This window comes from Astatotilapia calliptera, chromosome 14 (assembly GCF_964374335.1).
Source record: "Astatotilapia calliptera chromosome 14, fAstCal68.1, whole genome shotgun sequence".
In the NCBI taxonomy this organism is placed as follows: Eukaryota; Metazoa; Chordata; class Actinopteri; order Cichliformes; family Cichlidae; genus Astatotilapia; species Astatotilapia calliptera.
In genome coordinates this window covers 18,335,471-18,348,321 of record NC_137435.1, presented here as the reverse complement: position 1 = coordinate 18,348,321, position 12,851 = coordinate 18,335,471, and the positions used below count along the sequence as shown (strand labels likewise).

At 38.1% G+C, this 12,851-nt stretch overlaps 1 protein-coding gene across 3 annotated transcripts in view; it reads left to right on the top strand.

Moving 5' to 3' along the window:
* sik2b (salt-inducible kinase 2b) overlaps positions 1-12,851 on the top strand; it is a 46,998-nt gene that overhangs the window by 2,211 nt on the left and 31,936 nt on the right. For 2 of the 3 annotated variants that reach the window (XM_026193437.2, XM_026193436.2), the window contains exons 2-3: positions 1,844-1,960; positions 7,739-7,802. In XM_026193437.2, coding sequence (XP_026049222.1) covers positions 1,844-1,960; positions 7,739-7,802 — 181 coding nt within the window. The remainder of the gene's footprint in view (positions 1-1,843; positions 1,961-7,738; positions 7,803-12,851) is intronic. The other variant, XM_080288709.1, reaches the window with a different exon arrangement.

The window sequence follows — 12,851 nt, the reverse complement described above, 5'->3', positions numbered from 1 at the left end:
GGTCTTGTGTGTCAAGTTGTACATCTATCCATATCTGATTATAGCGTCATCATGTCTTTCTGCTTTCATTGTATGAGCTAAATTCACCTCTAACTCATTGTCCTCCAGTGACCTTGTGCCAGCACAGTTCACGAGAAGTCTTGTGTGCTGTGTGTGGGTTTAGTTTTGTTGACAATGTAATCAGGTAGCACAGATCTTTTCATGTTAGGTGCTCTGTTGTCCCTCTGTAGCAGACCAAAGATTTTGAATCTCATGCCCGAAGGGTCTGCACAGGTAGCTGGAGTGCCATTAAAAGATTTAGATTTAATCCTGAATTGAACGCCTGCCTGTACGTAGCTAGGGAGATGATAATGGAGAGTGTTAAACCTATCAAAATACCCATTGCTGCTCATCTGTAAGTCCAAACTGTTAATATGTTAAAGGCAGGTCAGTAAGTTATAGATCTGTCGTTAAAATTAAAAGCAAGAATGCATTACATTTCTTTGACTTACTTGAATAATACCACTTCACTGACACAGTGGGCTTGAACCCAAAAACAAAATATGCAGTGCGCCGTGATAGTCGATCACTGCAACTTTCCTGATGAAAAATTTAGTAATGTGAAAAGAATCTGCTGTTTATGTGATCGTCACGCTGCAGACAAAATGCCTGTGATAAGTGCCCGGATGAAAATCCAGTGTCAGACAGTATTATTTTGGAATCAGATAAATCCTCAAACCACATGGCTCTGTAACCCGACTTGCTTTTCTAAGATAGTACCCTATAGTCTGTGCTGCCACATTCTTGTTTTGTCTAAGCAGCTCCAGAAGTCAAATTTATTCAGTTTTATATCATGGAAGAATTGGAAAAATGTTAAATATTCACGTTTCTGAAGCAGTAACTAGATGCTTTTTAGAGATAATTGCTTAAAAGGAACTTGAATAAATAGCCACTATTTTGGTAGCTGATTAGGGCTACTAAAAATCTTTAAAAAAATAAATAAATAAATAAATTCAAAAGCAAAAGTTATATTCCTGTATTTCTTGTTTTGATTTTTATTTGAATTTCCCAGAAAGTCAAAATTCAGACTTTTTCCCCCACTCAGAATTAAGAATTTCTTTTTTGCCCTCATAATTCTGTGTGTGGGTGGGTAAATTAAAAAAAATAAAATAAATCAAAGTCTAATAAATTCTTTGAAAATATAAATTCTGACTCAGAATTCTGAATAAAACATTTAAATCTAAAAACTTGTTGTTTCAGCTCAGTGCTTTAAAATCCTGCCCTCAGGTGAGTTTTCTAGCTCAGTCTAACGGTGGTGTGATTGCCGGGGTCCCCTTTTGTTTACTCGTTCAGCTTCGCTCACAGATGCTTGGAGCACTTCTGATGAAATGCTGTTTATGAGACAATCTAAAGATGAGATGTTAATGTTGCTCTGCTACTTCCCGGCCAATGTTAATCAAAGCCAAGCGTGTTGGAAGTTTTGCGTGTGTGATTTACACTTGTTCGTGTCATTGTGGCCGTGTGTATATCCAGTAAAGCAGATGGTTGCATCAGTGGGATCTCCGATGTAATATTTCATTATTTGAAGGCTGTTTACGGAGGTTTCGGTACAAGCTGTATTTATCTCACGAACAGTTTTCTTATTTCCACAAAAAAAAGGCACAAAGAAACCCCGAAGAGGAGCAGACTGTCCGCCTTTGTTGCTTGGAGAACATTAAATTCCTGTCTGCACTAGTGTTTGCGTAAATCTGGGGAGCTCCTTGTCATTGTCCATCAAACTCTGATGAGCTTTAACAATGACTCCGTTGTGTGTTATTAAGAAACTGATTGTTTACAGTTGTGTTGTTGATGCTTGATTCTGCAGGTGGCCATTAAGATCATCGACAAGACCCAGCTGGATGCCGTCAACCTGGAGAAGATCTACAGAGAAGTTCAGATCATGAAAATGCTGGACCACCCCCACATTATTAAGCTCTACCAGGTGAGTCTTTGGCTTCATTGTGTGTAGCGCAGCATCTTTTGAGTGCCAGATGGGGACTAAACGATTAATCTTTTTCGATGTGCTGATTTCATCTTTCTACTTTGATTTGGACTACAGCATGGCATGATTTTTTTTTTTCTAGTCTCTGGTGCATTTTATGTCTCTCCCAAAAGGAAATATTTGTTAATTGTTATTCCCCTGTGTTGCAATGCTGTGAAGATAAGTAGTCTAGTGTCATTTTTTTTTTTAAACTTAGCGTTTGTCTCCCACTTGACAAGCCTTGATCAAGAGTTTTTCCAGAGATTTATTTCTGTCTTGAGTGCTTAGATCTGACTTTTTCTTTAACCCATCCAATCCCAATCTCTTGCGATTTGTCACAGACACTGTAGAGGTGATGTTGGAAGAATGCCCAGAGTACTGCATATATTTAAACAGGAATTTAACAATTTACGAAAAAGTTTGTCGGAACTTATTAAAAGCGTCATCACACAGGCCCAAATTAACACGCGCTGCTAGAGTGTTTTCTAATGTAAACCTCTGTAATGGGTGCTCTGGCTTAGTCTTTATCATCAATCAGCCCTAACTGTGCAAACAGTCTCACAAAAAAGACAGAAAAAGAACATCATGGGTCAATATTTGTGGTTGGGGAAACAATGTTTTCGGGTGAGTAAGGATAACATGCTTCAGAGTGTGGAGTAATTTGTTGAAAATGTACATTGATGAGGAAATTATGAGTCATTTTTCTTTCACCCAGAAAAGTTTTCCGGAGCCTGTTGATATTACTTTCGTCTTTTGAATGAATACGTGCACTTTTCCACGTCTCCAGTCAAAGTTTATCTTTGTGAAGGCAGCGGCGAGATTGTAATGTGTAATATGCAGTGACTGTGTGGACCCAAAGTAACAGCTGTTGAAGGGCCCAAGAATTTGCAAGGAGACATTTATGTGGAGGAGAACTTGCTGTTGTAGTAGTAGTAGTAGTAGTAGCAGTAGTAATAGTAGTGTGAAAACGCAGGAGCAGTCCAGGTCATATTCTAATGCATAAGCACACAACTGTGGCCTAGCAGAACCTGCCATTGCAGTTAAAGATATGAGTGCATAGTTAATGACTGACTGGCTCTCTGCACTTATTTCATCTCTGTATGTGTTGCACACTGTATGACGATACCAGCGGCAGAAATTTAACAAATTATTTTTGGATTCATCATATGTGACGTGTGTTTTAAAATGAGTTGTAACTGACTGCTCGACTCCAGCACGAGTCACCGCGTCAGTTTGTATTTGCTAAAACAAACTGAAACCACAAATGTTCCGTCAGACCTCAATTCACCATCTGGCAACAACTTTATTTTTCAGCATGCACTGTCAGTGCAGTAAAAGCATACCTGGATTTAAAAAACACAAAACACACACACACTTTGTAGCGCTATCATTCATAGATTGACCTCCCCATAGAATTGTGCGGCACATGAATGTCCTTCAAGAAGCCTGGAGAACTATTCCCAAAGACTACTTAAAGAAATTACAAGAAGGTTTGCCTAAGAGTTCAGGCTGTGTTGAAGAATAAAAAGGATTTTACTTCCAGCTTCAAGCTTGCCTTGTGTACTGTTTTTATTTACGTTTGCACATATTCTTAAATTTTGTGGGCACCATCAGCAAACAATGCCAGTTTGGTGTTTTCTTTTGTTTTTTAATTTGCAGTAAAATGTCTCTTTGCCTTGAGCTGAGATTGTTTTCAGATGAAGTACGTTTCAGTGGTTTCTTCACCAAGTTTATTTTTGGATGATATCATGAGCACAAACCATTAAATAGACAAGAATGCTGAAGAACATGAACTTTTTTCTTCCCCTTCTGCAGACAGAGGAGCCAGTATGTTATACTTCAGTGTTATACTGGTTTACATCTGAATGCACGAGACACAATCCAGAGTTTGATAATTGGACATTTAAGAGCTTTATTTCTCATTTCTCCTATGGAAGGTCAAAAAGTATGTTGTTGAACAAGTGTATTTCACTTTGTACACACTTTTTTTTTTTCCTTCTTTTTGATTACATGCTGCTAATTGGGGTGAATGTGATTTGATTTTATTTTAAATGTGGTAATATTAATGTTTTTAATTCATTAGTACTATTAAACCAGAGCACATTATTAGCAGTATGAGCATATACTGAAAATATTTCAGGGAAATAAATCCTGCATCTAAATAATTTCCCATGTGCCACCTGGGCACTTTTACAGCATTCAGATAAATTCAGTCAACTCACAAAATAGTGTTTTCTAAAGTAAACGACCGTGATTGTTGGACTCTCTTGGCGTTTTAGACAGCCGAAGGTAAACTCATTTCACATAGTTACCAAGTTTAGAGGGGACAGGGCCTTCTCTATTGTGGCTCCAAAATTATGGAATAATTTGCCCATGCATGTTAGAGAGGCCCCTTCACTGTCCACTTTTAAATCACGTCTTAAAACCCACTTTTATTCCTTGGCTTTTAACCTCAGTGAGACTTAGTTTCTTTTTTTAATGCAGTAGTTATTTAATTAATGATTTCACTCTTCTTTTATTTGTTTTTTATTTATATCTCATGTAATTTTATTTTACAGTTCCAATGTACAGCACTTTGTGTCAGCTGTGGTTGTTTTAAAGTGCTTTATAAATAAAGTTGATGATGATGATGATGATGATGATGATGGCCGCTGCTTTTCACAAAATAACCCTAACCACTGATAACTCAACAGTTTTGGTGATTCAGTTGTATTACATAAGCCTTTGGGTCCTGTTACATTTACTGTGTAGGAAAAGTAAATGAGCGTTCATTATCATTACACAACCATCTGGCACTGTTCCAGCTTTCTGTTGAGTTATTTTGGTGCGTATCATTATTTCCAGCAGCCTAACCATCCAATCAGCGCCGGTCAATTAGTGATTTCCTTTCCAATCTCATAAACTAGGATTGGCTCTGTGGCCCAGAGGAAAGCTGCTGCCAATGAAGGCGCACAAAGATACAGGACAGCGGATCCGGACTCTTGTTTTTCATGTGTCGTGTAGCCTTTTCTTGTATTGGCCCCTGATCTGACTTCCAAACTTTTTTTGTCCATCTTTTAATCCTCTGGCTGTTTTTAGGGCTTCAGCTCTCTGCTTTCGCTCTTATTCCAGTCGATGTTATTTATTGAAAGAGGTTTTGTTATTGAGAGTAATGCCAGTACAATGTGTGTGCTTCATTTGAATATGAGTCATACTAAAGAAAAATGCTTGAATCCATTAAGGATAGTATTGGATTGACCCTGACCCCATGTCAGTACACCGAACACTGCAATCAATGGTTGGTGTGAAAACCCATTCAGTTCATTACATTTAAAGCTATAAATCACTATTTCACAGTGCTTTCATTAAAACAATATACTGTAATGTGATTAATACTAGAGTGGTAGCAGCTGCAATTATTATGTTATTTATTTATTGGGGAGGGTTCCTATCTAACTGCAGTTAGAGGTAACTATAACTGACAGCTTATGCAAGCCAAACATATTTAGTTTTTTGGTTTTGTCAACTAAACTTTTTATTTTCATACTAAAATAATTTTTTAAACTTCAGTTTCCCCCAAAACTACAATAAGTTTTTACTGAAACTGCTGGAAATAAAGTGCTCTTCCACTGGAAGGATGTACAGATGATTAGTTTAAAATGACTTTCTGCACTCCCACCTTTACCTGACACATTTTACCTTACCAAACAAAAGCATGTGCAACACAGTTATATGACCAAAAAAACTTAATTTTCCAGTGTGTTGATTACTTCACCAGATAACAGGATATCAGACTTTTTTTCACTCAGTGCTATTATTTTCCTAATAACTGCTTTATTCCTTTGCTTATAACAAGCCTCCTGTCTTGTCACAGAGGTTTAGCTACTTACTGGCTTTGTTAGCTTCTTTAAGCTAGCAATCTTCTGAAGGTGACTGAAGTGTCTAATTAGATTGATTGTTAGGTTTTCCACATGTTGGTGAACTTGTCTTCACAAGCACGCATGAAAAGGTCCAGCTCATCATCAAGCATAAGTGAAGCTGACCAGCCGATCACAGAGTCCCGAGTCTAGGATGTTGAAAATCAGCAGATTCATGTCATTGTCAGGTCAATAAGTCCCTTAGTTAACAGAGGAAATTAGAGGTGCTCTTTATCACAGTCTGATACTTAAAGTAGACGGTATCTAAAATAATGTTTAATAGATCTTCAAGCGTGAAGTTATCTCAAAGGACAGCCAAAGCAGCCCACAAGCACTAACACACAGTGCATTTCCATTTATTGGTTTTTAAAATTCAAACTATGACATTTTTCAGAATTTACTGCATGTCATCAAACTTTTCAAGCAGGACTGGCTATATCAAACCCCTGTAATTTTGTTTGTCGTGAATTATTCATTGTCTTGTTTACTTACTTTGATCAGAAAGTCCTGATGATGAAAATTGCCTTGCTTTTTATTATTTCCACCACTTAGACTGTGATTGTTGTGCTTGTGATAGTTTTGTTTGTTTGTTTGTTTTTGTCACAGGTGTCAAAAATCATTCCCTGCAGTTGCACAAGAGCATCACTCTTGTTCACTAATGTGCATTACCTCTAAAATTAAAGTAGAAGAATAAACTGTAGATTTTTATCACATGGCAATGTTGGCACTTCTTGCAGATGTTGCCCAAAACATCTGCTGCATCTGTCTGCCCTTAGCTCTGCTGCCTTCCCGGATGTATGAACTTTAGAAAATGACCAACAATATAGGAAGGTAGCAATCCCATGTTTGTGTTATTCATGCACAGGAGAAGCTGTGAGATCAGCCACGGAATAAAAACTGCTCTCTCCCACAGTGGGCATTTTATCTTGTCAAACACGGGTGATTTAATATCATTAATAATGACTACATCTACTCAGGTGGGGCCAGTGCCAGGGCCCCACTACTCTCCATGCTGGTTTACTGGCACGCAGACATGAAACAGAGCCATCGTTAATACTATTAGTTACACCTGTGCTTTTCCTGCTGCGCCAGGTCAAAATGTCTGTTGTGAAAAGGTTTATTTTCCATTAGATGCTGTATTGGCTCTCAACAGAGTACCAATACCCAGATTTAATTCATCAATCGGTTGTAAACAGAGGACAGAGAATGTGTTTGTTACAAAACGAAGACCAACCAAAAAAAGAGGAAGAAAAAGGCTTTAATTTCCTAAATCCATGAATCGGTCAGTGTAACAGATGGAAAATTGATCATAAACAATGAGCGTGGGATTTCTAGTGTGAATGTCTGGCTCGCTGTGTCTGATTCATCCTCTTCTCTGCATCTGACTCTCCCCTCCGCATTTCATTCTATTCATCTCCTGAGTGTTTCTGCTTCTAAATCGGTTCTCCTCCTCCTACACAACACGGCACCGGGTGAGGATGGAAAGGCTTTAAGTACCATTCAGATATACTCAACAACACCAACCGTCCACCTCCATTCTTTTACATGGTTGCCATATTTAGACCCGTGCCATTCATGCATTTAGTTTTTCTCACGATTTTACGAACGCCAGACACTGCAGTTTAAACACACATTGAGCCCTGTAGTCAATTGTGTGATATTTCTGGCTATTTTTATCTTTTGGGTTTTTTTTTTTTGGTTTTTTTTTAACTACTACTACTTTTTCTTCTTCTTCTTTCTTTTTATTTTTTTTTAAATTTATTTTTACTTAATCTAATTCTTTTTGTGTGTCTCTTTTCCCCCACCCCCTCGGCCCTGTTCCTTCATCCTCTCCCTCTCTCAGGTGATGGAGACGAAGAACATGCTTTATTTAGTCACGGAGTATGCCAAGAGTGGGGAGATCTTTGGTGAGTGATCTTTTCAAGTATACGATCAGTCTGCCCATTGCTATTTGCGTTCTTCCCATATCAACTGAAAAAAAATGTACTCTATTGCGTCAGTAAGGTTTTTGACAAACAAGGAAGTATCAAAGTCTTGTTGAGCTTGAGTTGCTATTACGGTTATCCCAGCCTCAATCTCAAAGGTCATATGATTGATGCAAATCTGACACGAGTATCCTGTGACCCTTGTCATGTGCTGCTGGTAATTGTTGCAGTAAATGTGCTGACATTTCTTTCCTGCTGTATAAAATGACGTCACCCCAGGCCTGTAAAAGCTGCCAGAGGGCAGCCTCAAAGGGGAATAAGTTCGATTTATTACTATCTGTACTGCAGAATCGCCCACACTGGACTGGTTTACTGCACAAATGTTGAGATAATGCATGTCAAGGAGATAAGATTCCTTTCTTTGTCCTGGCAAGCAACATGTCATTCCTCCTCTTTCATTAAGATGGTACTTAGATTAATTTTCAATGCTCCCTTTGTTCAACTCCCGTGGGATGTTTAAGAGCATTTGTCATATACTTGTACAGGTACAAGAATGGTTTCAATTTATTTTCTTTTTTCCTTTATTTTGTTTTTTTGCACCATACAAATAGTAATATACCAGAAACCAAGGAGGTTTTATAGGCGAATCTTCCTTTCAGAATCTGTAAATCAGAGTGAGTCCTTGCAGCTAGTTTTGTGCAACCAAGTTTCCAAAATCCAAAGAGAATTATTTTACTATCACTGAGAGAAAAAAAAAAAGTTGCAACGGTTCACATTGAAATCCTTTTTGTTTTCTGTTGATCAGCAGATTTATTTGCCTAACTGCTGCAACTGCATTAAAGTTTCCTCTTACAAAACAGATCGGTGCACAATTTTGGAAGCTAAAGCTGTAACCAGACTTAATACGCTGTTCTTGATCTTTCAGACGAGCAACAGTCATAAATTTAGCTTTCACTTAAAATGTGGCTGTGCCTGACTGGATGATTGTGGTTTGCAGCTTTGTTTAAAACTGCATAGTGAGTAAAATAAAGTTAATTTTAGACCAAATAACAGAAGAACTCATCAAAGTTATTTCAGAATGACTCATCATTGTGCTTCTTCCACCTAGCTTGAAATTCTTTGGAATTGCTAATCCTGAAATAGCTGTTGGCCAAAAGACCAAAAACCAAACGTACAGAGATTTCTTCATTTACTCGTCAGATGAATGGTGAACAATTCGGATTTCTAAGTCTGAAAGAAAACCAGAAGGCTCAAATGTGAAGGCTAGATAGATTAGGAATGTGCCAATCAAAAAGTTTGTTTCCTGCTGTCATGGTCTCTGATATCTGCCCACACTGACCTGATCGTGGTCTTATATTAATAGGCTGAGGAAGAATCTTTCTTTCATGACAAGCTGTTTTGTCATTTCTTCAAGTAGTCTTCATAAATAGTTTTCCAGGCTTCTTGAAAGATATTCAAAGCTCTTCTTCGATGTTGGCTGCCTTTTGTTCCATTGTCTGTCAAGATGATCCCCCACTGCTCCAATAATGTTGAGGTCTGGGCTCTGGGGAGGCCAATCCATGACTGTTGGTGTTCCATTATGTGTTTTTCTGTCCAGGTATGCTTTTACTGCATTGACGCTGGGTTGGGGATCATTTTCATGTTGAAAAATGAAGCTGTTGCCCACTTTCCACATGGGATTGCATGGTGGATCAAAACCTATTGGTACCTTTCTCCATTCATAAGTCAATCTGTTTTAACAAGATTTGACTGGCTGAAATGGAGCCCTAAACCATGACAGAGCCTCCACCTTGTTTTACAGATTGCTGTAGACACTGTTGTACCTTTCTCATCACCTCCTGTGTCAGTTTTAACCAAAGTTTTCACATTTGGATTCATCACTCAATAACACCTGTTGCCACTATTTAAAAAAAAAAAAAAAAAAAGATCAGTCCTATTCTGGAGTAATTTGACACTCTTCCAGTGAAACCACTTCTCATGAGATTTTTGTAAACAGTAGATGGATCTGGCACTTGATCCATCTACATCTCTCATGTCCTGTGTCAGGTCTTTGTTGGATATGTTTTTTTTCTCAAGGACATGACATGGCAAATGCCGGTCATCTGCTATAGATGGTTCATTAAGTTATCAGTTTATTTTAGGTTTGCCACTTCTTTAGTCCTCTACTTGTCCAGTTTCCACAAATGTTTTTAAGGTCACACTGCACACCATGCTGAGATATGCTAAGTGTTCAGCTAACAGCTCTTTGGAAATCATCTTGTTGGTACAAAATTACTATATTATGTCTGACAAAATATGTTATCGTTGACATTTTTCATACATTTAACTAATGAAATTGGAATAAATACAGTTTTTAGTTTTTTTTGCAACAGGCTGTGCCTAAATATGCAAAATATATGGAAATGTATTTTGCAAATAAAGAAAGCTAAATGTTTTGCTGTTAGCTTCCTTCATGCTGTCTTAGCTCTCCAACCAGCAACCAGTGCACTGCTGCTTATATGCGGCGCACTGAAAACAAACAACTACAGAGACCAACTAGTATGTAGGTTTATATTTGGCATTTAATGTCTGAATCTAGAAGATACAAAAAATGTTTTTTTAACGTGAGTTTATTAAATTATTCTGTTTTTGTCAGAATCACAAACAAAATACACTGGTGCTGGAAAGGACAGACAAGTCAGAACATATCGAAAATAGTACAGGAAGATAAGAAGTTATCTCAGTCGGCCATAGCACCACACGCGCTATATCGCTGCACAACACACACACTCAGTTTGTACACTTTGTACAGACTACAATCTTCAATCCAGGTTGCTGGACACAAGCCCATAGGCATTTCAGTTTGTTGCATTAATTTATGGATTTTTAATATTTAGGTAAATATAACGAAAATAGTCTTTTTAAAGGATTCTGGAAAAATTCTAATTCAGAAAAAATAATGTAATACAAGTAATTATGAAGAAGTAGAATTATGAACACAAGTGTAGGCCTGTCTAATGTGGACAACCTGTAAGTGGCTCATGATCCAGATAGATTAATGGCCTCACCTGTTAGACAGTCTGAGAATGGTTGCACTTAGCCTGCTTCCAGACACGGGAATTGATAGGATTAGTCAAGTAGCAGTCAGTAGCCTATGATAAGCTTAATAGTCATGTCATATGTGTGAGTGTATGTTGTTGTTTTATTTATTGTTTTAGTGTCTTTGTAATTCAAAGAGCAGACCAGTGTTCCACTTGTGATGTTGACTCAGCAGCAACAACTACTGCCTCTGTGACCTAGAGAGAGCGGGGAAGCAGACCCAGAAAAACATGAATGAAACGAGTGTGGTTTAAAAACAAGAAGGAAGTACAGAAATGTACAGCAATAAGGATGGAGAGGCTCACATGGTGTTGCAACTAAAACTTGTATTTTGAGCAAACGGCAGTTTCTGCTAAGAGAGTTAAAGGGCGTAGCAACAGGAATTATCCGATTTCAAAAGGCTTTTTAAGCCAAAAGACTTTATTTTTTTTCTTTTAAGTAATGGGCATAGAAGCTTGCAGCAAATTTAAATTACATGGCTAAATATAAAAATTTTACATAAAATCATACAATGCTCATATGGACATATGCTATGTGTTCCCCTCTAGACACATAGAATTTTCCATACGGTAGTCTAACTCGTCCCATACTGGAGCGACTGCTGTTGTTTCAAATAAGAACTTAATCTTATGTACAACTCATTTGAGCCAAAAGCTTTGAGCATTGAGAGCAGTCTGAATCCAGTTTCCCGTAGGTTTTTCCACTTATGGCTCTGTTAGATGCTTGCTGTTCAAGCCTCATGTTTTCAAACCGCATGACTGTCGATCAGAGGGAAGCCGGCCTCAAAGAAGGGTGGACTATAAAAGCATAATTGTTAATTTTAAGCTAAGTTAGGCAATTAATTTGTTCAGGGAGCCACAGGAGAAACTGGGACTGTTGTTGAAGATCGTACCGATAAACTGAACTCAGTTTATTTCAATATTAATTTTATCAGTTTATAAACTGCTGCTGGTAGGAGTACATGTTACAATTAGGTCTATAATGTGGCCTAATTGCCCACCCCTGTTTTAAGCACCCTTCTGTGTGCAGCTACTCAAAATAATAGCAGTACAAATAATAATTGCTTGCATTTCAATAATTTAGTTTCTTTTAAATATGAATCAGGAGCCAGGAAACTGTTGGGCTTGCTTAGCAGAAAGACTAAGAAATGACTAATGTGGTATAAAATCTTGCGGTTATAAATAAATTGTTTTAAAAGCGTTGGTATGGGTGGGTGCTTTTGGACACAGTCGACCTAGCCGGTTTTCTCTAGTTTCCTTCTATTAGTATTATTATTTTTATCGTCTAATTGTGTCCTGGCTGTAGAGAGTGGTGTCAGCTTAATCATCCAGCTATGAGCAAGAGTTTGCGCAATTCCCAAAATGTCAACCTATCCCTTTAAATAACCGATCATGATGATGGGTCAGCCTCATTTTCTGTAATCCATAGATGTTCTCATGGATCATCTCTGGGTATTATAAAACCATTGTGTCCTGATTCCTCAGACCCCTCTGCCCTGATTGCACAATGTAATGTAGTTATGTAAGACATTTATATGTCATCATCAGCCGCAGCAATAGCAGCTTTGACTCAGCCAGGCAGACAACAACTGGTATCTGCAGCACTAGACTAGTATTACAGTATTCAATCTCGTGAAATTGAACAATCATTTCAGATTTCCAAATACACTTTGTGGAGGTGGATCAAGTCATGATGCACTCAGACAAATGGATAAGCTGCCAAGCCAGATCTCCAGTCTCTTCCTCCACAATCGCCCTCCAGAGAGTTGCCTCCGCTTTGCTGACATGATGAGTATCTCAGGTCTGTTCCTGGCCATAGGTTATAAAGAGCGGAATTTGTGAAGTTGTAGTGTAGTGCATGCCGTTACAGCCAGTCAGTGAAACGAAGGATGAGCCTGCAGTTCTGTCTTCAGACCAAATAGTAAATGGTGCTGTGGCAGAGCAGGAGGGGGTA